Source organism: Diplotaxodon limnothrissa, linkage group LG5, assembly GCF_057381915.1.
Source record: "Diplotaxodon limnothrissa isolate DT_005_m linkage group LG5, D_limnothrissa_male_GT1.1, whole genome shotgun sequence".
Lineage (NCBI taxonomy): Eukaryota > Metazoa > Chordata > Actinopteri > Cichliformes > Cichlidae > Diplotaxodon > Diplotaxodon limnothrissa.
The window spans coordinates 21,200,725-21,226,969 of record NC_140600.1 but is presented as its reverse complement, the minus strand read 5'-3'; the positions used below and the strand labels follow the sequence as shown (position 1 = coordinate 21,226,969).

Sequence of the window (26,245 nt, the reverse complement as noted above, 5' to 3'; positions counted from 1 at the left end):
AAAGAAAATGTTGCAGTTCGATCAGAGGACTTTGGCGTACGTTTCCACACACACGAGGAACGGAGGCCATGTTCAACTGGCCATACTTGCCGCCTTCAAAAAGGGACTCATAATGATTGTTTTTCATGCTTTGATTTGAGTACTGTGTTTCAAATGGATAAAGAGTGATTTGTGCTGTATACTCAGGATATCTGAAGAGAGAGAGAAATGGAGATCATCAATGCTCATGGGCCTAAGAAGTATACCTGTCAGCAAAAACACGCAAAGTGCAACGTGCACTTCATACATCTTGTCTTAATAAATTTACTCTTTCGTGGGAAACACGAGTGCCTCGGAAGACAACTTTTGTGACCTTTTTCTGTTCTTGGAATTTTCTGTGAAAGTCTTTTTAAAAAAAAAAAAGAGAGAGAGAAAAGGGGAAAAAAAGGCTTTCACTTTGACAGCAGGAGGCTTCCCGGCAGACGTGAGAGGAAGTGTGAGAATCGAGGGAAAGCCTCTCAGTTCTGTGTTTTCGTGATGCTCAACATGTGTTCGGTGACCTCTCTTGTGAAGAGCTTTTCCATATGACCTTCATTGAGATTGAAATTTGGCGGTGCTAGAATACTTTGTGCAGCCTGTTTGGGAAAGGAAAATGTAGAGTCCCTGTGCCTCCTCAGACCTGTGGCTTATTCCTCGGTCGCCTTTGTGCGTGCGGAGGTGTGACACAGAACCTGCTCATCTGAGAGCTGTTTCTCAACAGGGCTCGTCTCAGCGGGAGCTTTTTCTTCCTCCCCTCATCTGGTTCCAGCAGCGCACTGGTGCACAGTGTGTTTGTTCAGCGTCTGCAGCAGGAGCAGTGTTTGTGTAGTTGCTTATTGTTCTTGCATCGGAGTTTTAAAGAAGAAGATCTCCGTGCTAGGGCCAGACCTGCTGCCTCAGCCTGTCGGAGAGGAGGTCGAGGCGGTGAGACGGCGTCTGCCAAATATCGGAAAGGAAGCGCAGTGGAGACGAGAGATCGCCCCGGTTGAGGCCTGAGCAGGGAATCCTAATCTTTTAGTTGGTTTGTTGATCTGATGATTTATGCACTTTTAAAAAGATTGTGTGGCAAACTGCATATGAAAGCACAGAGACGAGAGGAAGACTCCCATCGTAGTTTCCTGGTTGTTCTTCAAACAAAAGGGACGGCTACCCTTCAGCTCCAAGTATCTGCACGGTGCTCCAGCTCAAGGTGTCCCCTGGAGGGGGAGGCGTGAAGCGTAACAGCTTTACGCCTCCTGGCTGCTCCCACCCCTCAGGTAACGTATACTGATGGCCACAACGACACGAGCGGGTACGTATTGTAATGTCAAAGAGCACCACAGGCACACTGTTGCTTAAGTAAAAGCTGGTAAGTGGAGGGGTGAGAAAAAAAAATAGCAAAATAAATCAGTTAACATGCAGTAAAATTACAATAATTCTGATTTTGTTAAAAGCATAAAAGCCAGAGATTAGTGTTGAGCTAACATTGTCACAGTTTCTGTCAGTGACAGTCGGTGAACGTTTCTTTCCTGTTGTCTCACCAAATTGTGGTTTTACATCCCATAAACTGCTGTAACCTAGCAAAAGATTTAATTTCATTTCAAAAGGTACTTAAAATTAAGCTCTGCCCCTTTGCGTGCATTAACATGTGAGTAAAGTTTAATCTCAGTGAGACGGTGCTGTAGTTGCCTTTAATTGAAACCTTGATTTTTCAAAGTCAAATATATGTGCAGGAGTGAAACTCATAGATGTAAAATAAATAAATAAATAAAATAACAGAGTAAATGGGAACAGCCAAGAAAATGGAAATGGTCCAGGTGCACTAAAGAACAATGCTTCAGCAGGCCTGAGAGTCTCTGAGTGACACAGAAGGACAATGTAATGCAGGCAAGATTATTATAGTTCACTAAAAACTAAAATAGGTATAAAAAAAAAATTGACTTTTGAAAAAGAAACAATTTTGTGAACTTTGAAAACTAAAATTTAAAAAAAAAGTTTTAGAATTTGGTAAAAATTGTTAGCACAACCTGCCTGACGAGGCTTTGGAAGCCTACAGGACTGTGAGTCGACTGCTTTCAAAAGTTCGGTGTTTATATTGTAGCATCGACACTGATAATCTGAAATCTTGTCTCTGGTGAATGCTCTAAAATGAACAAACGTACTCTGGAAAGTAAAGTTAAAGTAAAATAAAAATAGAAGGTAAAGAAAATCCAAAACTGTAATAACTGAATATATGTGTATATATAATACAAATACACGGTAAACTAAACATTACAAAAATGGGGAAAAGTAGATCTCAAGACCATTATAATTTGTAAGTGCTCTTACCTGCTCTGAGAGAAAGATGTCAATGTTAGAGGCCTGCGGCTGATCCAGATAATGATAGTATTGATACCAGTGATGGTATCGGATGGATACTGGAATACTAGGATCAGTACTTTTTCCATCATCCAAGTTCAGAATGAACCCTCTGAGCTTTTACTAAATATTTGTTCTGAAAATGAAAAACTATAACTCAGACATACACTAGAAAAATTTCTTAAACATTTTCCAGTTTTAAAATACATGAAAAGCTGAAATGTGTCTTAAATTTGTATTATTAACTAATTATTGTGGAAAGTAAAAATCACAGTGATTTCTTGGTCAGTAAAATTTATCCAGATTTTGCAAATTGATGATGATTCATCTCATAAATCATTGCACATTGCTCTTCTCTACATAAGCTGCCTTTATAAGTTAAACGTATTGGTATTAACAATGCTGTGCTTGTACTAAACTTGCAGTATTGCCCAGTGAAAATAGTGCTGAATAGATGCCGTGCAGTACGATCAGCCATCAGCAGGTGCTGTCAGTCACAACAGCCTCAGTTCTTACTCGTTATGATGGCAGTCTGTTTAGTTTACTGTATTCTGCGCTGCTCGCCGCGGTACATGAGGCGTGCAAATTTTGTTTTACAGCTTCAGGTTTAGTCGGTGCAAAGGTTCATGCCAACGGGATTGCTTGCTAAATCAGAGGAGGTGCAGGCGCTTGGATTTCTGCAGGGATAAAGGTGACTGAAGCTTGATGTTGTTACAGTGAACTAAAATTAGGTGTGGAAACCACAACAAGAATGAACTGAACCATTTAAAAAGTCACATATAAATGAAAACAAAGGGGGAAATGGCCGAGGAGACAGTTTATGCATGTTTAATAAGCTTAGGATGTTCACATGAGTGACTGTGAGTCAGCTGTTGATAAAATATTTGGGGTTTTTTCCGTCTTATAAATACCCTCCACATATTAATAATAAAAAAGTAAGCATTTCAAAATAAAATTAAAATGAGCAAACTCAGTGAAACAGTTTGAAATCAAGTGGAAAAACAAATGAGTGAGTGTATCCCAGGACCATGCCTTTTAACTTCAAAGGAATTTGCCATCATTTGTGATCATTAGAAATATCAACTGGTGTGAGTATTATTACATCGCCTCCAGCTCTGAATCTAAACCTGCATACCTGGAAACGTTTCTGCTGTTTCACTGAGTTTTAGGCCTGTTTTGTGAAAATCCAGTTCTTTTTGTTTTGAACATGTTTTAAAGATGCTTCTAATCAAAATGTTGAGTGTTTCAGGTCATTCCCTCGACACAGAAGCAAAGAAGAATGAAAATATCCTCAGTGGTTTGCCCTCTGAACGCAAAAAAAAAAGCCCGCTTCACACTGTGGGACGCTGGCTCTGTGAGTACAACTTAATTAAATTCAAATCTTAATTAAAGTTTTTTATTGTTTCTCATAATAATGTGAACATCAGCTGATTTTGTGCTTGAATAAAGGCAGCTGTTCTTTAAACGTTTCTGATTGTCTGTATTTATTTTGTATTTGTTTGAATGATGAACCTTTTACACCGTCAGTCCTCCGGAGGGCAGCATTGAGCGGAGCGATATTAAACAGAGGCTTTGTAGCTTATATGGGGGGAAAGTTCAGCTATTTTCTCATAAGTAACATCCAGTCTCCCGTGTGCAGGATGAACACGTTCATTCTGACACAAATAGGAGACGGTCACTTTCATCTTTATGATTGCACAACTAACGTTGCGTTTGCCAGATAAAGGCAGCAACAGTATTCTTCACTTCAGAGGGACTTTTACAGAGAGTAGATAAGAGAAACTAAATCAGGATGTAGTGAAAGTGAGGACACCTGAGAACAGGTGTGGCTCACAGTTGGATCTATAAGCTTTTGGAAGATTAAACATGTTGACAGGAGCCTCTAAAAATGGGGTAAATGGTTGTAAAATGAACAGTTATGTCAATGCTTTTCTTAAAAATGTGTTTAGTGTCCTTTGTGTTGGTGCACAGAGGCAAAGTGTGTCATCATCAAATACTTATTGAACCTAACTGTGCAGTTTCACCACCGGGGCTGCGTTGTGTTCTTCATCTCATCGAGCTCAGTTTATATTTCTCCTGCACTTTTATAAATCACTCCCAGCGTGTTATTCCTTTTTAGGTTAAGCTATGAGGCCGGAGATATTCTGGAGAAAATGTTTATGAGTGTGCTCCCAGATGTTTGTGCAACTGAAGTGAAAAGTTGTTCCAGTTGCTTCGATCTGGCAGCTGCTGCAAGAGGAAAACATTTCTCCTGCCGTGTAGTCGTCTTTAGAGTGCATCGGCCATGATTGTTGAGCACGACGGGCTCCGCTCTGTCCCGATGGAGTGAAAAACTGAAACATTGGGAACACCAATATAAGATTAACAAATAATGAAAGACAACAGTATCAAAGTGACTGATCTGTTCTTTCACCAGCCTCCATCCTCTGCTTTTGAGACCACCAAAAAAACATTTCATCTTATACAACATCAGGGCAAATCCTACATACTCCATGCAAGCATGAAAAAATGATCTGAGAAGTGTCCAAGAATATTTTTGCAGAGGGAAGAATGAATCCTTCCATGTCAGGGAATTGGTGGCCGCTAGATGGCAGTAGACTCGCTCAACTGCTGCTTCAGTCGCTTCCCCATTCATGTGATTCTCCTGGGAGGGGCCTGAGGAGAGGATGAGTCATCTCACTTAGAATTCAGCCTTTAAGCCACCGAGCAAAGACGCCATTCATTCATTGTCAGCAGGCCCACAGTCACTGCCATCTGTGTGTGTGTGTGATGTTCAGCGATCTGATATTTTCTTCAGACAGCTGCGTTTGTTCTAATAATAATCTGGCATATCATGTAGCTCTTTCCCATTTAAACGCTTGCATCATCACACAGATCAGCCACTGTCAGCCCCTTTCTGTCTCCTTTGGGCTTTTTATGAATTAAATACTTTGCAGATCCTGATTCAGTGTTGTGTTTTTGTCCAGCGTTTTTCAGATCTTTAAGCCTAGTCTCACACACACCTGGGTAGTGTTGGGTGTATTGTGAGTAAGCGTGGTAATATGAGAAAGCGCCTGCTGAGACAGGGAGCACGAACATCCCCGCAGACCTCTTCAATCATTTATCCAGGAGATGAGTTGCAGGGCAGCCAGTGAGGTGTCACAGTGCACCCTCTTCACACACATGCCAGACGGTCACATGAACAAGTGTCATATATTATGTTCCACATAAAATTAGATGTGTTTTATGTGTGTAAATTGCAAGTTTACAGTAATAAGATGGAAACACTAGGTTGTCAGAAGCTGATATAATGCAGCTCTGTCTTGGACTGTGATTGGCAGAGGAAACTGAATACAGCACAGCGAGTTCACTCTCCTCTGGGACATACTGTGGTCAACAATCCAAATAAGGTTGAAAATCCAGCAACTTCAAATGTGGCCAGAAGCCGGCATGTTTCAGGCACAGATGCAACAAATACGACTCCCAGCTTCCACCCCAGCAGTCCATGTGGTCTCCTATTTCACTCAAGTGAACAAGGTTGGGTCAATAATGTAATTTAGATCCAGAGGATTTCCTGCAGACTAACTAAGACAGCAAGTGAAAATTAATCTTTGCCTAGAAGGACACAACAGTCAGGCCAAGTCTGATCAGTCAGAGCCAAAGTTAAAGGAACAGTTTTACATTTTGAATTGGAATACTCTCTGATTAAGACTCTCTTTCTTGATAAGAGAGTCAGTGGCCCTGAGTAGTAAAGATAGCAACACTTTATAATATGGCCCACAACTAAGGGCATCATTTCCCAACAATTAAATCGATTTTAATATATTTTATTCGAAACGACAATCTAAATATATTTATCTTCAAATTCCTAAAGGTAGGGACACTAGAATAAGGATGTAACAAGTCAGGTTTTTACAGCAAACAAATAAATAATTAGACTGTAAGTAAATTTAAGTAAAGCATAATTTCTTGGCTATTGACTGAGACATGGAACACCACCTCTCTGGTGGAGAAGGAGCATGAGCCAATCGTGAGGATGAGAGGTACCAGCTAGATATAGTCGGGCTCTCCTCAACACACGACTTGGCCTCTGAAACCAGTCTCCTGGAGAGGAGTTGGAGTCTGTCTCAGTCTGATGTTGCCTGTGGTGAGAGGCGGCGGGCTGGGGTGGGTATCTTAGTATCCCTGCCTTCCCTGCTGCCTGTATGTTGGATTTTTCCCGGTGGATGAGAGGGTTTGTTCCCTGATCCTGCAGTTCAGGGAATGGGTCCTGACTGTTCTCTGCGCTTATAAGCCAAACAATAGTCTAGCGTATCTGGCCTTCTGAATCTACAGCTGTATATTCTGGACACTTGGGTGAAGAGAGGGGCTGAGCTGTCAACTGACCACAGCCTCACCTGGCGGTGAGTTGGATCAGGTGGCCGGGTAGGATGCTGGACAGACATGCTGCACTGAGCTGGTTGGTGCCTGTCATGGCGGGAACCCTCGATTGAGATGGTGGACACCGGTGGTGAAAGGAGTCCTACTGGGCTTCAGAGGCAGCTGATAGGTACAGACAGGCCAAATGAAACACGGCTCGGGCAGTGGCTGAAGCAAAAGCTCGGGCGTGGGAGGAGTTCAGAGAGGCCACAGAAAAAGACTTTTGGACTGCCTCGTAGAGATTCTGGCAAACCGCCACGCAACTCAGGAGGGGAAAGTGGTCCTCTACCTGCACTGTATGCAGTGCTGACTTCAACTGAGGATTTTGTCAGGCAGTGGAAGGGATCTCCTTAATCCTACTGATACATCTTCCCTAGAGGAAGCAGAGTCTGGAGACGAGGGGGATGACTTGTCCATCACTGGGCGTGAGATCACTGAGTCAGTTAAACAGCTCCTTGGTGGCAGAGCCCCTGGAGTGGATGAGGTTCACACTGAGTTCCTAAAGGCTCTGGATGTTGTAGGACTGTCTTGCCTCTACGATGTTGCATGGAGATCATGGGCAGCACTTTTATGTTGGCAGACTTGGGATGTGGTTCCCATCTTTAAGGAGGAGGACCGGAGGGTGTGTTCCAACTATGGGGGATCACACTCCTCAGCCTCCCCAGGAAAGTCTATGCGAGGGTGCTGGAAAGGAGAGTCTGACAGTTAGTCGAAACTCAGCTACAGGAGGAACAATGCGGCTTTTGTCCCGGTCGCGGAAGACTGGACCAGCTCTTTACCCTCTCTAGGATAATTGAGAGTGCATTGCTCAACCAGTCTACATGTGTTTTGTGGACTTGGAGAAGGAATTTCCCTCTGAGTTTAATATTTTAAATTATTAATAAGTAATAATTTTGTTGCTGTGTTGCCCCTTATTCTAGTGTGCATACCTTTAAGGATTCAGTTACCTGCTACTTAGCTTTGCAGAACAGCACAACTGGTCGGATTGTGTCCAAACATGTTAAAATCTGCCTTTAAAGCATCTTTAACACAAACAAAAACTGCAGAGCAAAAATGAAAGGTGCCTTTGCACTAGGACATTACAACATTTCAAGTCTTTATTTTTTATGCATGTTAAAGAAGTTGCAAAGTCACAATTAATAAGTTAGCTGGATTCTCTAAGCCTGGGACAGAGCCACGCCAGTGATTTTACCTTGTTTCTGTATTTCCACTGTTTGTGTGAAGCTGAGCTAACAAGCTGTTGGCTGCACATGACAGTGAAAGTTCTGCAGTTGCACATATGTCACAGGACATACTGCACACGTCTCTTTTTACATCATGTTTATTTTTGTTGTTTGTGAACTACATGAGGAGTACAGCAATAAACAAGATACACAGAGCAAACAATGAAATGCAATAAGTTGTTATTCAGGATTGCATATATTAAAATACAGCAGGTGAACTCAGCACACTGACAATATACTGACTGTAAACACTGAACATGTAGGTAATGATTTGTCACACGTAGCTCCGTCTTTGGTTATTATAATGTCCAACATGATGACATAGTACATATGTGCCTCCTCTGACAGACTGAAAAGTTCCTCCGGTTGTGTTGCTACATTATAATATTTAACAGACATGCTAGATTCTGACGATGTCATGAGCTTAAACTCCCACAGACACATTTATCGTGATTACACCGAGGTTATATTGAAAAAGCACCATGAGAAGTGCATAAACATCACTGTACCTTCAACATTAACATACATACCCTTTATAACGCAACTTTGACTATCCAGAGATTGTGTAGCAATTACGATGCTCTACTGCTAACATTGTGACCTGAAATGAACAGCCTGAATGTATTATTATTGTTTTTTTATTATTATAAGTTGCATTTATTTGAGTCATCTTTTGGTCTTCATTGATTTTCATCCACACCCCTTTCTGCACAGTGTAACACAGCTTTTGTGGTTGCACCAGCCAGGGTAAAATATGAGCTTCTAGTCCTTTTAAGAGGATTCTGTTGGACATCTGTTTGAAAAACTGCTACATCTACATTTATATTTCAGCTGTCAGCCAGCCACAGGGGCCCGAGTGTTGGCTGCAGCTGCTATTTCTGACAGTGTTTATGAGAATTCTGGCTTGTGGCTGGCATCGGCTGATTTGCTTAGGGTTGGGCACTAATGCCCAGAAGCATTCAGTGGATGGTACTCGCTCTCAGGCTCTTCCAGGCTGCTATTTACTCTTCAGTGTGGAAGTATGTGTGTTCATGTTGCCATTCTGAAACCTGACACTGAACACGATATTTTGTCGCAGTGTGATAACAAAATATGCAAATAAACTTGCTCAACTGGAAACTTATTGTTATGTTTGTTAGCATTATCAATCAGTTTCAGGTTTTCCATCTAGAGCAGCTTCCATACGTTTCTAAGATTCATCCATCCAAACTCACAAAACAATACTATTTATACTATTTTCTTTTACTCAAATTATTCTGTAATCTTTGGTAATTTAATTTGAACCCAACCTCTAAAATCGAGCAGTTTGACTGTAATGTTTACATCTAATAACTCGCTCATATAGAACATAATAAAATGGTGGCATTTATTTGTAGCTAAATTCAGCTGGCTGATTTTGTTTTTGTCGTCTGGAATATGTGTTTAACTTTAGCTTATTGCAATGAATTCTTTATGAACCAGGAACCAGGATTTGTTTTTTCTGCATAATCCACAGATAACAGTAACTATACCTGAAGCTTAGTCGGTGGAATAGTTTCTTTTTAAATGAGACTGTATTCATGCTATTGGCATGCTATTTGCTAATCAATCAGACAATGACATCAAGAGTTCATCAATATTTACTGCAGATTACTGACGCTCAACAACAGCACTGTTTACTGGAAATGTATGCATACTGGATGAGAATAAATTTGCCAAATAACAGTCAATAATTGTGTTTATACTGATAAAATAGCTGCTGAGTGTTTATATCCTGAGAACCAGCCTATTCATTTATGTCTTCTCTAATGGACGTTTGTTTTTGGTTGATATCGTTTGACTTATTTGAGCTATGCTAATAAGCCCTGGTGTACTAAATAGAGGACATCCTGGTCTATCCATCTATATCTTATGTGTTTGGGTGGCCTCTTTTAGCCCCAAAGAGGGTGGAAATTACAAAAAAAGTTCAGTGGGAAGATTCATTTTTCCCCGGTTCTCAGGAGGATATGAAGAGCTAGTCTGGTTCATTTTAAAGATTTCTTTTTAAGTAGTGCCTTCAGACAGCAGCTGTTGTGAACTGGAGCAATATAAATAATATTTTATGAGACAAAAAGTCAACTAAATTTGTCAGAAATTAGAATTCATTTTAAATGATAATAAAAGTATACCTGCATATGATATTTAATCAGAGCTGCTTTTAAAAGCACTTCATCTTAAGGCCAAAATCACTGCAAAAAACACATATTGCTGTTTAAACATTAAATCGCACTTGCATCTAAAAAGAAATTTAACTGAAAAAGTTGCATAAGTGTAATTATTAACAGCACTGTTTTCTGTGAAGTTTAGGAATGTTACATATAGCAGAAATATTGCATAATAATAGTAACAGAGTGAGTTCTGCAAGCTTTGCATAAAAATTAGCCTCCCTTTCTACGTTATTCAACAAATTCAGAACTTCTCACCTTTGCAGCACCTTCATCCCAATTGCAAGAAAGGCCATATCTTTAACATGCAGGCTACTGGCTACTCTGAGGTGACCTTCTCTCAGTAATGCCTTTAAGTAGTCTACTAAGCGCTGCTTGGTGGTTAATGTCTACATGGTAAGCATTTTTAAGAACGCAAACAATATTTAAAGTTCATATATTCTCATTTTTAGGGAACACGTGTTGCATTTATGAAAAAAAACCCCAGTTCTCTACCAGAAATATAGCGCTCTGTGCCTTCACAGAGGAGTCATTTGAATTGTTAAGACGCATCACAAATGGAAAGGCCTAAAAGTGATTTAATCAAAAGATTAAAATCAATTTGAATCTTATGTTACTGGATCGGCACCACCGTCTCGAGTCAACTAAAGCTTTGTTTGGAAGATGCTCACTTTTGATATTTTGCTCACATTCTTAGAATACAAAGAAGCAGCGGCATCGCTCTTATTTCATATGACCATAGGAGAATTGGAGCACACCGAGCTGACATCAGACCTTGTTCTGCCCCTGTTGGCCCCCTGCCACTCTTCATCTTCCTCACTTATTGGATTCAGCCTCCCATTCTGCTCCAGCTGTTCTTTAGGTTCCAGGAAGGCCGTGTGTCTGTAGAGGAAACCTCCACCTCCCACCCTCTCTTGCCATCTCTCCTCGTGTGCCTGGGAGAGACTGACAGTTGAAGAGTGGAGGCTGTCTTTGCCGTCATTTTTCTCCATGTTCTGACCTGGACAACAAGCGCAGCGACACGGTGTGAAAAAGAGGTAGATGAGAATCATGACGAGACTGATCAGACACGCTACAAGGGTGGTGTAGGCTGTTTTTAGATTCTCCAGTCCTTTGCTCATGGTGGTATTAAACACCACTACAGTTACATACAGCGTCTCATTGAATGAATCACTTGTGGCATAGCAGGTGTAGACCCCTGAGTCTTCTACCTTTAGGGGCCCAATCCTAAGGCTGCTTTCGTTACGGATGAAAGTGGTTTCGTTTTGAGACACTGTCAGGTTTCCTGGCAGCACCCATCTCTTCACCATGTTCTTCTGTCTGGTGTCACAGTCTAACACCAAAGATTGCTCCAGATAGCCTTCTTTTTTAAAACCTTTGACCTCACTGCAGTTCAGATACTGTTTGGTCAGATCTAGTATGGCCATTTTTTCCTTCGGCTGGCCTGATGTCACACATGTGTGGTTGCTCCTGAAGTCAGTGGAAGGGCTGAGCTCCCTGAGTTCCCAGTGTGCCATCAGTTCATACAGCTCACAGCTGCAGGTTAGAGGGTTGTTGTGGAAGTACAGACCGTTTTTAATCCAGGCAGGCAGAGCCTGAAGCTCATCCAGGGGCAGAGCTTTAATTCGGTTGGAGGAAACATCCAGCAGTCTAAGGCTTTCCAGCCTGCCTCGGCCCTTTAACAGCTCTACGAGGATGCGTGTGATCTGGTTGTGGCTCAGATAGAGCCTCTGCAACTTGATGAGGCCAGAGAAGGCAGAGCGATCTATCTGAGAGATGTGGTTTTTATAAAGCAGCAGGACCTCCAGATTCTCCAGCGGCTCAAAAATGTATTCGTCCAGCAGGCGGAGGCTGTTAAAGGAAAGGTCCAGGTAGCGAAGCTTTCTCACATTCACAAATGCCTCAGTGGAGAGAAAGGTGAGGTTGTTATTACTGAGCAGCAGGCTTTGCAGCTGGTCGAGTCTGATGCCGGTCCAATCAGCTTGGAGCTTGGTGATAAAGTTGAAGCTGAGGTCCAGCACAGCTGCATACGATGGAAGAGCGTTGGGAACATTTGTTAGATTCTGCTTGGAGCAGCTGATGATGGTGCTGGCACACAAACAAGTCTTCTGACAAACCAGGGGGCTTCCAGTTAGCTGCCCACTGGCTCTCACTGCTGGTAACAGCAAAGTCAAGTGCAGAATAAAGCAGCTCCTTCGTTTTAACACTGCAACAGCAGCAGGCCAAAAAAAGCCGATGGAGCCCACCATGGCGCCAGCACTACGCACTGCAGGGACTCTGGATGTTCTCTTAGTTTTCACAGTGGAAAATCATGGATCTGTAATCACACATTGGGCCACGTGATCAATAAATCAGCTGTCAGGACATAATATGACATGATAATGATGCAGAGTCTCATGCAGAGAGGCGTGGTGCATTTGCGCAGCTGGATCATTAAAAAGTTGAATGTCGGCAAAAATGTTATCAGTGTCATATCGTGTCGTAGCATAGAATAAATAACAATTTATCAATGTGTCAAATTATTCAAAATAAACAGAATAGTCTAAAAGTTAAGTGTGTGTGTTAGTCGTTTCCCTGATATCAGTTATCAAAGCATTTACATTTGTCCCAGCGGGCGGACGCGATTCTGCGTTACCTTTTTTTCTCCCGTTTTTTAAAGAGAAAGAAGTCCTTAGCAGTCCAGTCGCGGAGATGATTAGGACAGATGCATCTTCTTCATCTTCATCATCTTTATCGTCGGCGACCCGCGAGCTCACAGACATCCACCTTAACACGCTGAGCTACGGGCGAACGCACTCTGCTGTCCGGCTCCAAATGACCGGAAGAGGCTGTGTGCAAGCCTCGCTGGTGAGGAAAGGAAATGCAACTATATCCGAGAGCTGATCTGATGTGAGGGGTGCAAACAGCAGAGGTGGGTGTGTGCCACATTTCCTCTCCTGCTCTCTGTCTCTCTGTCTCTTATGGCCAGTCTCTGATTCAAAAGACAAAAAACAAGCACCCAACATGAAAGCAGTGAGATGACAGCTCGGCTACACAAGCTTCAACATTTCATCATCTTTATCGAAGCTGATTTTTATTCTGCTTCCAATGAGCCAACATTTCTGATATTAAAACAGTGGTTCTCCAGGTTATCTGGAGGTCTTCCAAAGTTTGTCTTTGGACACATTTTTAGTGGAATGTTTTAGTTTGTTTGTTAACAGGCAAAAAACATAAATAGGTACGTTTTTTCCTTCACTTTTACCTAACCTGACTTGATGGCTCATTCAGTGCTACCATGCCTTTAATAATGAATCTCTTTCCCCAAAGTTGTCCTAACATCCTGGTGAAGGACGAGGTACCTGTGTGGATGAACTGCTGCAGCTCTGGACATGATGTGCGTACAGTAACATAGGAATCAATACGGGAAGTTCAGAGTACAGCACAACATATGGACTTACAGTAAACACCAGGCAGGCACAGACACATTAAGCACAATCAGTCAAATAAAGCAGGAAAATTAAGAGGCACATAAAGTTTCTTAAGATGGATTGCTTGAAGAAGTTTTATTGTACTGCAACATCCATGCAAAGGACAAACCAGTCCTGAAAACTGGTCTCTTATTTGATGAGGTCACACCTCATTTACAGTCATTTTCAAGGCTGTGATCTCACAGGTAGACCTCAGGTGTAACTCAAAACAAAGACAATATTTATCTCTGTGGTTTTTGTATTACTTGTGCCAGCTGACTGGGATAGCTTAAAGGGGACTGTGCCATCAGTGATGCTATTAACTAAACTTGTGGTTTCCACCTCATGACAGGTCAATATGTCTGTTGTGGAAAAGGTCTGCATGCCACTTTATAGTAGTGTGTAAATACTCATCACTAGGAGAGTGTATAACATCGCCTGTGTATCTAGTGCCCAACAAAGTTTATTTCACTGTTCAACAGACCTCTGTGAGCCACAGTGAGTGATGTGGTGCTTTTCTCTGCAGGGGAAATGGGCTCTATGGTGTATTTCATACACAGTCCTGATGCTGTAAATACTGATTGCAGCGCCAGATATGTGTTTATATGTAAATGATCTCCAGCAAGTACTGTTATTTGAAGAATAAACCACTGTGCCTGGTTTTAAGTGGTGGCGTAACCTTAACTGAGTGTGAGTGTGCATCAGAAGTTAGTGAGGGTATAAACTCTCACTGCCCACCAGTGTTGGGACTAACGCGTTATTAAGTAACGTTACTTAATAACGCGTTACAGTAACTACGTTATTATTGTGGTAACGAGCACGGTAACTAGGTATTATGCCAAAATTAGGAACGCGTTAATCGTTACTGGGATTTAGATAGGGTCGTTATTCGTTACTTCGTGTGGTGAATCCACAGATTCAGTAACATTAGCAAGTGGTGGAGGCCAGGAGGTGGATGAGGGAAAGGGGAGGCAGGAGCAGAGACCCGAAGCGGCCGCCGGTCCGAGTGTCAGGTGGACTGAACTTCAGGTAAGAAGTTATGACCTGCAGTCTATCTGGGTCAGATCTAAACCAAGTTTAGGTGGAGTTTATTTTCGTTTTGCTGACTTTTTCGTACTGGGTACTCGCTAGCATGACTGAGTTTCTAATTGCCAACCATCCTGTAAAAAACAGAATCGTCTCGTATTCAGAGAAAATATTGTGCGTTTCGTGTTGAGCTGAAAAGGAACAGTTTGTCCCGGACTTCAGCTACAATGGAAAAGACACAAAGCTGGAGGTATTCTGTGTCTTTGCTGCACAGCTGCCTCTTCTCCTCTCATTCTCTCTTCCTCCCTCTCCTGTTGCTACTTTAATCATGAAACTGATCAATGATCAGCTGATTGGCTTTTCTCTCTTGCTTGTTTATCGCCCACTTGGCGCCAGAAAGAAGAAAACAGCGGTTGTCGCGCTAAACAACAGCAGCACGTTTAAGCTTGATCAGCTGTTGTTAGAATTTATTTAATATTAATTTCTAGTATCAGCTGATGTTTGCTGGAGCCACAGCTGTAAAGCTGCTGGTCATGATGTCGGTTTGGTTATCTGGTGAGAGGGAAACATGAAGATGAAACCAGGAGATGTCCTTACTGAATCATCAGAGCTGTGATGGAGAAACAGGTTTACCTTTTAGGTGACATGAATGAGTCGAAGGGAAGTTATGAACCATTTCTGAGAGACAAATAACACCAGGATCCTTTTTTAGGTAGCTGACAGCTGGTAACTGTGCAGGGGCGGGTCTAGCAAAGTGTTGCCAGGGGGGCAGGTAGGGCATTAACAGGGAGAGGGGGGCACAAAGAAATACTTTCTTATTCTCATTTAAAATGTCTAGCTTTTAAAAAATAATTATCTGAATCTTACAACAAACGATTGATAGATTGATGCATATATACCATCAAAACAGTGTACATCACTGTCACAACAGTGTTTATTATCATTCAAAGTCTTTATGATTTTTGCTATAATGGTGGGCCGGTCTCTAGTCAAAACGCCCAGGCCGATTTTTTTGTCCCAGTCCAGCTCTGTATGCAGCTCATCTGCAGTCTGGTGTTGCCTACATCTTCCTATTCAGAAGCAGAATTTCCGAGTTCTGAGTACAATCGAAAGCACCACGACTGCAGTTTTTGTGTTGGATGTAAAAAGCGCACATGACGTTGTGACGTAGGCTAGAATCATGGCGGCGGTCAACAACGGTCCAGGCGTGGGATTTCTCTCGTGGAAATGTGCACATTATTTTTTCCTTTCTATTGGTAGGTGGCACAGTGCACTTGTGGCAAGTAAGCAAGCTAGAAGACTGGCAACGTTATGGAAGAAACACATTAACAAGAGAATTCTGAGTAAAACCAAAGTTACTTTCCCTAGTAACTAGTTACTTTGAAAGTAACGAGTAACTTGAAGTAACTGAGTTACTTTTGATAGAAGTAACTATTAATGTAACTAAGTTACTAATTTAAAGTAACTTACCCAACACTGCTGCCCACACAGCTTACTTAGACTACCCTGGGAAAAACCCAGAACCTACTCTAATGGTCATCAAACCACATCTTTATTGATGCTGACATGTTAAAACTTGTCACAAAGGGTATGTGAGGGTCACAAATATCATCTTTATTGAACAAAGAGTTAAAGTTTGACACCTCCGGTAAAAAAACTGGGTTTGGAGGTGGTCTGTTCTTTTTGTCGCAAATATTAAGAGACCGGCACTAGATTTAAATGCAATAAAAATGTTGCAAACTGACATCCTTATCCATCCACAAAGCTAGTCTTCAGAATAAACACAAATACCTCACTATACTATAGATACTCATTCTTTCCAGTGAATGAGCCCGCTGTTTATTGTGCCCTAGCGAGTCATGTAAACTCACTTCTCCTCATCCCACCAAACGCTTCAAGCTCTTCAGCCTCATGTGAATTCTATAAGGAAGTATCAGACGGCAAGGGTGATTCAGGCCACAGCCTGGTGGAGGGTCATGAGGTTTAAGTTCTCCTGTAAATTATAACTAAAGTGCAGCTTCAGGGCAGTGGTCGCAGGGAGTATCTAAACCAGCCCACGGTGTGGAAAATAAAGGGAATGTATGTCCTTGCAAGACACGAGACATGTTTTTCAAAAGCTTGCCTGATGAATTGACACTAACATTTTGTATCCTGATGCCCAAAGGATATGTCCTACAACCTTAGACACTCTTGTCTTTTGCTCTGGTGTGTAAATATTTCTGAAATGTGTGTTTTCAAGTAAAAAAAAAAAGAAAGAAAGGCTCTGGGTTTGAACCTGTTGCTCAGCTCTTGCTTGTTAGACAAGGTCTTCATGTTTTCCTTGTACCTATGTTTCTCTCCTGTGGTTGCTCTGACTTCTGGTTGCCTTCTCATGCTTCACTGTTAGGTAAACTGTCCATTGGATTGAATGCACACATTGCATTGACTTCTGCCTCTCTGTTTGCCCTGTTGTGTCCAGGGTGTGTCCTGCCACTTCCACAGTCTTAGCTGGGATATATTTTAGGACAGATTTGTGCTTGTGGTGTTCTTTGTAGGATCACATGAGTCACCGATGACTATTTTCCTTATTAAGGAATCCATGGTGACAGATTTGGCTGATTTACTAAACATTTGAAGTCGTTCACAGCCTGAGAAAGAATAAAATTAAACCAGAGTAACCTGTGTCAAGTACAGGTTAGTAAGAAGAAGCAGAGGCAAATTAAAGAAAAAATCTTGAACCCTTCAGTGAATTAACTCTGTGGCTCTGTTATGCGATGGGGGACGTTATGCTGAGGTTGTTTGAGTTTGCTTGCCCCTTTAAAAAGAGGGATCACTGCACATAAATTCACTGTAAGTAGTCCTGAGCATCAGGGATCACTGAAAGGTTTGATGAGCATGGATATCATGTTAATCTGTTTAAGATTTTGTCCCATTGTGTTAGACAGCCCTCCATCATCTCTCCATCTCCATCATCAAACCACCAAATGATTGAATTTCTTTGGAAGAATGACGAATAGCCTTCCGGTGGATGCAAAGATGCATAAAAGCTTTTGCGGTTTTACTTGATGGTTACTGTTAATATGGTTTCTTTCTATCATTATTTGAGATATTACTGCTCACTGTTCAAAATGTATGCAGCCGGCAACCACTGATAATACAATGCACAATACAGTGGACATACTGCCACCATCTGGTGCAAGCAGCATGTTCAGGCCCTGCTCGAAGAAGCACATGTGCTTTCTTGTATAACTTTTCAGCTCTGCTCACCCGTTACACAAATAACTCAGCTGCTCTGCCTCTTCCAGAAAGCTCATGAAGATCTGTGTGAACAGACAAACAAATGCATTTTGTAACTAAATGGCTCATTTTGACTACTTAGGACACTCTCTGTGGCCACTTCATTAGGCACACCTGTTCAACTGCTCTTTTGGGTTTACAGAAAAGTGAAAATATCCAGTGAGCAGCAGTTCTCTGGGTAAAAATGCTCTACTACTGCATGAGGTTAGAGGAGAATAGCCACTACTTTGAGCTGACATGAACTGAACAGTAACTTAAATATCCACCCCTCAGTAATACTCAATAATACTCAGTCTACTTGAGTATTGTTGTTGACTGTGTCCACCTCTTCATGACCACAGTGTACCCATTTTCTGACGATTGCTTCCAGCAGGTTCATGCACCATGTCTCAAAGCTCAGATCATCTCAAACTGGTTTCTCAATGATGACAATGAGTTCACTGTCCTCTAACAGCTTCCACAGTCATTAAATCTTAATCCAATATAGACATGTTGGGCTGTGGTTAGAAACACGAGATTTGCATCGTGGATGTGCAGCTGACAAATCGGCAGCTACTCTGTGATGCTATCAAGTCAACATGGACCAAAATCTCTGAGTGTTTCCAGCACCTTGTTGAATCTGTGCCATTAAGAATAAAGGCACTTCTGAAAGTGAGAGGGGAGTCCGACCGAATACCAGCAAAACTAATGAAGCGGCCAGCCAGTGTATACTGTCAAATTGAACCTGGAAAAAATATATTTTAGAAACTATATGCTTGTGTGTAAAAGTAGCTTTGAAAAAGTCTTGCACATTTAAAAACACACAATATTTCTACCTGAAAGTAGTGGCCTGGAAGTATAAAGTAAAAAAGTAAGCCCAACAACGTATGGCTTATAGTATATATGAAAAATACTGCTGACCACTTGTGCTCCCCCTCAGCCCCCTAGTATACACAACAAGGCATCAATTTCAAAATCCTATGTTGCTTTGTTCTCAAGTTATTGCATTTAGAAGATTTTTAGAAAACCTACTCTGACCCCGAGGCCAAGGGCACTGAGATTTGAAGTCATCCAGTAATTTTAGTAGACTCACCTATGGTAGCAATTTGAAGCTCCTACTTCGCCTCATTCTCCACTTATCACATTTATAAAAACTTAGGTGCTCACGTCGCTTGCCTGCCTGCCTGCCCGGCAGGGTGTTGACAATACCCCATCAGTAAAACTGATTGTGACCTTGCTTTCCTCTATGCAGGGCGAAGCGCTGACGCTCTTACGTCTTACATTGAGCAAACACACCCACACACACATATGTAAGTACTGATTGTGTAACAGATCAACATATCAATAAAGAAAATTATCATTGATCTGTTTTACCTGTAAAGTAGGAAATATGCACAACTGGTAAATGCACTGGCTACAAGTGTTCATGTATACAAACATGCATAGTGTTCAGAGGCCGTTTACAGCGCACAGAAAATAAATAAATAAATGTAGCTAGTAAATTTGACACCACCAGAGGCACATGTAGAATAGAATAGAATAGAATAGAATAGAATTCAACTTTATTGTCATTGCACATGCACAGGTACAGGGCAACGAAATGCAGTTTGCATCCATCCAGAAGTGCTTTAGTGATATAGATATATTACAATATATATTAGCAATAATATAGATATGTGAGTATATTACAGAAATGGGTCTATTATGGTATGTTATAATGTACACGGTATGAAGTATGTTGTGAATATTCTATAACTATAAGTATGTACAGGCTGTAGTGAGTACAAGCTATGTACAGGATATGAACAGGATATAAATATGAAAAACTATACAGAATATGAAATAAATAACTTTACAGAATCTGAGATATACAGCTATACAGAAATGGGAACTATGCAAGTTGTAAACAGTTGTAGGATTAAAAATTATCGAATGTACAGAATGATTATTTACACAGAGCTATACAGTAGTGCAGTTAAGATAAGTGAGGGTGTAGATAGTTTCTACAGAGGCTATATAAAGTGCTAGTGGTTGTGAGTGGTGGTTCAGTCCATGTTATTATTGTGTTTGAGGGTACAGTTGTCCATTGTGGGTGTGTGTATGTTCAGTCCATGAGTTTAACGTGGGTCAGATGTCAGGAGGCAGAGTTCAGGAGTCTGACAGCTGTGGGGAAGAAGCTGTTCCGGTACCTGGTGGTCTTAGTCCGGAGGCTCCTGTGGCGCCTCCCAGAGGGCAGGAGGGTGAAGAGTCCATGTGATGGGTGACTGGGGTCTTTGATGATTTTCCCAGCCCTTTTCAGACACCGCTTCCTGTAGATGTCTTTTATGGCAGGAAGTGGTGCTCCGGCGATGCGCTGGGCAGTTTTCACGACCCTCTGCAACGCCTTCCGGTCCGAGGCAGAGCAGTTCCCGTACCAGACTGTTATACAGTTGGTCAGGATGCTCTCGATGGTGCAGCGATAGAAGTTCACCAGGATGTCTGAGGACAGGTGGTTCTTCCTCAGAGTCCTCAAGAAGAAGAGGCGCTGGTGAGCCTTCTTGACCAGCTTGGAGCAGTTGGTCGTCCAGGTGAGATCCTCGGAGATGTGGACTCCCAGGAACTTGAAGCTGCTCACACGCTCCACAGCCGTCCCCTTAATGTGGATGGGTGGATGTGGGTCAGCATTCCTCCTGTAGTCCACGATGAGCTCCTTGGTCTTCTCGGTGTTAAGCAGCAGGTTGTTTCTGTCGCACCACTCAGCCAGACGATCCACCTCCTCCCTGTAGGCGGCCTCATCGTTGTCACTGATGAGGCCAATCACCGTGGTGTCATCTGCAAACTTAATGATGGTGTTGGAACCATCAGCAGGTCTGCAGTCGTGGGTGAAGAGGGAGTAGAGGAAAGGGCTCATCACACAGCCTTGTGGTACACCGGTGTTCATTGTGATGGTAGATGAGCAGCGGTTATCCAGCCGGACATGTTGGGGGCGGTTGGTCAGGAAGTCCAGTAACCATTTGCAGATGAGGGAACTGATACCCAGGTCTGTCAGTTTCCTGATGAGTTGTGAGGGGTGGATTGTATTGAATGCTGAACTGAAGTCTATAAACAGCATTCTGGCGTAGGTGTTGTTGTTGTCCAGGTGTGAGAGGACAGAGTGCATTGCGATGGAGACTGCATCCTCTGTGCTCCTGTTCCGGCGGTATGCGAATTGGTGGGGGTCCAGGGTGGGGGGGAGACAGGATTTGAAGTGTGCTAGGACCAGTCGCTCTAAGCACTTAGTGATGATGGGGGTGAGTGCTACTGGGCGGTAATCATTGAGGCAAGATGGGTTGGAGTTTTTGGGTATCGGGACGATGGAGGTGGATTTGAAGCAGGCCGGTACCACAGCGTGGGCCAAGGACAGATTGAATATGTCTGTGAGCACTCCTGCAAGCTCCCCAGAACACGCTCTGAGAACACGCCCGGGGATGCCATCAGGGCCTGCAGCCTTGTGGACATTGATCCTGCTCAGCACCGCTCCTACATCGGTGGGGGAGAGAGTCATAGGTTGGTGGTCTGGCGTCATGTAGGTGTTTATGCTAAACTTTCTGATTACAGTATAGTAATAAAAGAGAGAGCTACATCTTCAACATATTAAAAAAAAAAAAAAACCCAAAAAACATACTGCACATGGCAAAATAAGTCAATCTGTGTCTCTGCATTATAGCAGCTCCAGAACCTGCCTGGTAGTAATTCAATATTTACTAAATTTAGTGGAAATGTTTGCTGTTTAGCTCCCAGGGGGTGTAGAAAAAAAATCCCTGCATCCTAATATGTTTGACTGTCTGCTCTGATATAAACCTTCCTCCCCAAGAGTCTCCAAGGCAACATTCAGTCAGCACTTAAGTCTTTTTCTGCAACACTCCAACACATTTTGACTTCTACAAGCCATCTGAAAATGTGACATGACAGACGCTTGTTAGACATTTGTAAAGACTCTGTATCCTTCGCTCAGGTATTGTGCAGCTCGCCTCAACAGTCGTTTTGTTCTCTTGCTTTGATGTTATCAACACGGTGCAGGTTAATGTTTGCCCGTGCCTTGGTGCACCCCTACAAAAAGTGCGTTTGGATTTGAGCTGATTGTTTGTGTAGGCAGCGGTAATTATGCTTTGGTAAATGTAATGGAAGGATTTTTTTTTTTCAATTTCTGAGTGCTGCTGTTATTTGCGCATTCATATCTATCAGTGGTTATTATTGGCAGTAGGGGCTCTCTGGGGTCATTGCAAGCGTCCTTTGCTATTTCTGAGTGCGAATGTGGAGTCTATTTTTCAAGGTTGCCATGGAAACCATTGTATTTGTGGTGGCAGTGATTGGTGCTGCCGGCCAAGCAAGACTCTGCTATTTTTGTCGTGAGTCAACACATGATATGCACGCTCTCTCTCTCTCTCTCTCTCTCTCTCTCTCACACACACACACACAGACACACACACTCAGGTGAACATGCCTGAATACAGATTCAAGCAGACAGTTTCACTCGCACAGTGCACACATCCACACCGCATACCTGCAATGTGGATTCACTCATGTGTAGTGTTTGAGAAGTGCTGTGCGTTACACAAGCATGTGTACATTTCGCATCCTTCCTCAGCGCTACCAGGCATCTTGATACATCTTCGCCATGACAACAGTAGTAAATGCTGTCTATTAAATCCCTCCACCAAAAACTGGTCATGTTTCCTTATGTTCTGTATGTTCTGCTTGTTCTTGTTTTTCAAGCATTGGCTGAAAGAAGCTGATGATGATGGTGGCGATTAACGTATAATCACTCAGTTATGTAACATACAGAAAATGATGCTACTGTGATTTATCATGTTTGCATTTGAGTTGTGAGGCCAAAGGACAAAAAATAGCTTTTTTTTTTTTTTTTTTACACATCCTGGCACAGTGATGAGCACGGAGCTGTAAATGATGCCAAACTTCTTACCGTAGCCACCTGTATGGGAATCTGTCAGCAGCAGTTTCTTGGTGAAATGGAGAATTCCTCAGGCCACAGGTCCAACATATTTAAAATCTGCAAATTTGTAATGCTGTAAAAACACAATAACTCAATTCACAAATCTTCAAAAAAAAAAAAAAGGTGCTTTGGTTAGAAATGAATCAAACAACTGCAGTGACAGATGGTGTAGCAATAAATACTATTTGCTCTTTTTTAAGTGGGTGACACCACTCCACTCTCAGCATCTTCTACTTGCCATAGTGCAATAAATACACTGATATGGAGGATGGGAGCAATAAACTAGAAAACCTCAATTCTCACAGCAACTAAAGCAGTGGCGTTATCATAATAGAGCTATTAGTGAACAACTAGTTTAATCTAAAAATGCATGAGAGGTGCTGCAAATTAAAACATGCTTTTTAATGGTCAAAGAAGACATAATTTCCATGAAATGCAAATGTTATGTGTGTAATTATGGGAAACCTTACAAATGCAAATGAAAAACACCCCAGAACTCAGCAGCTTTATGCCCACTCCTTCAGTAGAGTAGCCTTATCCATAATAGCCCAGATTTCATTGTCCTCAGCAGACAGAGCAGTGAGGATGGACTCCATGTGAAAAAGATCACCGTGGCAACAGGAGTCCCAGTTTGAGAAGCTGGGATGGATGGAGGCTGAGGCCTGGCCTAATCAATCCTTCAATGTCTCAGCAAATCTTAGACTGGAAGGCGCTTTAATCTGTAGAATAACAAACTGAAACACTACAGGCTGACAACAGTAAATCAACTGGAAGAGGAAGGAGAAATAGGGGGCGGGATATGAGAGGGAGGAGCATGAGCAAAGATTTATGAACCTTAACAGGTTATTTGAGAATCGTATTTTCCAAGGTAGGAGTTTGGAAACACACAAACAATATTTTTGGTATGCTAGTGGTAGGTGACAGTAGGTTTCCTGTCAGGAAAGGTGACATGTTTTCCCCCTTCTAAATCCCCAGCAGAGGGCAACTTTTAAAAATGTGAAGCTCAGCTGTGCTTCATCTGGAGCAGTCAGGGTGTAGCAAAGTAACCATCATGTCACACAGCAAGCAAAAATTGCACATCAGCAGTGAATGGATTTTGCTCTGTACATTATTTAGGGAACATGTACAGTTAGCAAAGCGGCTTTCTGACTGTTGCTGCAGTAAATTTAACATAGGAAGTTGAGCTACCCTTTAAATAAAGCTAATATTTAAGCTCCCTGTGTGGTTGAATGTGAAGTCAGAGGACTGCCAAAGTGACTGCTGTTATCCTTTGAAGACCATCTTTACCAACTTTGTGACAACCCGGCTGAGACACACTAAAGCACTCGTTATTTAAAAGAAATTTATAACGCTGCTGCAGTGGCATTCCTTCATTTTTGAAGACTCAGATTGAGATGACGGTAAGGACATTAGGACCCTGTGGAGACAGCAGCTCTGGTCCTGTTTCTCACTGCCTCCTGCTCCATCTCTGCAATGTGTGTGAGTGGAGGGGGAAGGCAGAGAGTGAGCTGGTGTCTTTGCAAGCATTTACATCAGCATCGTTTCAGAGAAATCTCTGCTGCCACAGCTGTTGTCAGCTAGGGAGAAGGATGCACTAGGCAGATCAAGGGATGGAGAAAGAAACAGGCTGTTACAGTGGGAAGTACCTCAGCAGCATTTTTTAAGGTACAGTGATTGATTTCCACTGTGTACCTCAGCAGTAGGAGCTAAACCAGGATTCCATCCTCAAACCCCAAAGCAGCAGACAGCTGCATCAGGAAATACTCTGATTCAGGTATATTATGCTCTCTGCCTTTTTCTTTCTGTGTCTTCCCATCACACTCCCCGATCCTCACCACATTCTCCTCGCTTGTTCTCTCACGCCTCCTGTAATCTGCTCGTTGTGTAGCGCTGACTGCAACAAATTCATTTAAGCTACATTCTGATATACAGAATAAGAGCCTTGCTTATTATTAAAATGGGTGTAATGCATTAATAATTAAAACATAAACGAGCAGGTGGAAGGGAAAGGAATGGCCAAACCAGGCAGGAGGGTTAAAGTGAATTGACTGTACCCTTATGTGTGGTATACAGACGTTGCTCAGTGTGGGCAGTCATTCATAGGCGATGAGAGAGGTTAGAGCTCAGTATTTACTTGAACGTGGATTACTGTGACTGTAAACGTCACATCTGTGGCAGACAGAATTCATATCAGCAGGCAGCATGGTTTCCTTTATATGGCAACAGCCAACCATAGCTCTCTGTCTCTGTGCACAGGTAACATGCTAACAGCCTGCTCAACCTGTGAACATCCTTAGAATTTCTATTTGGAACATTAAATTAACTCATTCTAAATGATCAGGGCTTCCTCAGTGGAAGACATCACCCTCTGTACAATCACAGACCTACATACAGGCCTCTCAGAGTCTGTGGCTAGGTTTTGGTTTTTTTGGGCTAGAAAAGGTAGTCATAAATATGCAGGTTAACCACAAAATATGCATATATCTTTGAGGCAAGCGAGTGCTCTCATGGCAGTTGTAGATGTGATGGAAAAGGCCTATTAACTAGTCAGTGATAGTACTGGTTTTGGTGAATTAGCTCATGTACAGACAGGATGTGTGCTTGAAAAGTATTTATACCTTCCTGCTGTTGCTGCCCGGGAAGAATAAGTCTGGATTTATCGTTGACCTTCTTTGCTGTAATATATTCTTAAAAATTAAACTGCTCTCCAATTTTTTCCCTTAGAGTTATTCTGATAATAAATACGCATTTTTTTCAGTATTATTATTTGGTTTTAGACGTGGCCTAACTCTACTGCATGATGACTTCTCATTTTTCATTCTTTTTACTTACTCAGTTCCTGCAGCATGTTGCTAAAAAAGGTGTCAAATGTCCATGCCTTGAATAATGAATATCTAATAGAGTTAATTGGTTTGAGGGGTGGCTTTGAATTACCTTATCAGCAAGATCGCTTTAACGGAGATTTCAGAAGCTAAGGAGGATTTTTATAAAACTTCATCTAAGTGAATTAATTTTGATGGTAGCTGGGGCAAAAAGGGAAACTCACCATGGAAGGATGAGTTCATATAACTGATATTTGCAAATTAGAGGTCTCTCATGACACAGTACACACACAGGCAAACATCCACTCACAGATATTTACCCTCTCTTCTTCTTCTTCTTCTTATTGTAGGGTGGGTCTGTGACTGATGAAAGACAAGAAGGCTTTTTAATGGAAAGGATTCAAAACATCTAAACTTCCTGACATCACAGCAACATCTTCTGGACTACGGGGCAGCTTTTTACCTCATTTTCAAGTCACTGTTTTCTGGCCACATTTCCCTTTCTTTGAAGGATGGGTGATGGGCCTGTGACTGACTCTGCCCGCCTGCCTCGTCCCACCCTTCA

At 42.2% G+C, this 26,245-nt stretch overlaps 1 protein-coding gene across 1 annotated transcript; it reads right to left on the bottom strand.

Annotated features, from left to right (window-relative positions):
* Positions 1 to 10,848: 10,848 nt before the first annotated feature.
* LOC146632219 (amphoterin-induced protein 1-like) lies at positions 10,849 to 12,838 on the bottom strand. The gene is made up of 2 exons (XM_085354177.1): positions 12,795 to 12,838; positions 10,849 to 12,476 (listed from the first exon to the last, which is right to left on the bottom strand). The coding sequence occupies exon 2, from the start codon at positions 12,406 to 12,408 to the stop codon at positions 10,888 to 10,890; it is 1,521 nt and encodes a 506-aa protein (XP_085210303.1). The 5' UTR covers positions 12,409 to 12,476; positions 12,795 to 12,838; the 3' UTR covers positions 10,849 to 10,887.
* Between the last annotated feature and the right edge of the window lie 13,407 nt (positions 12,839 to 26,245).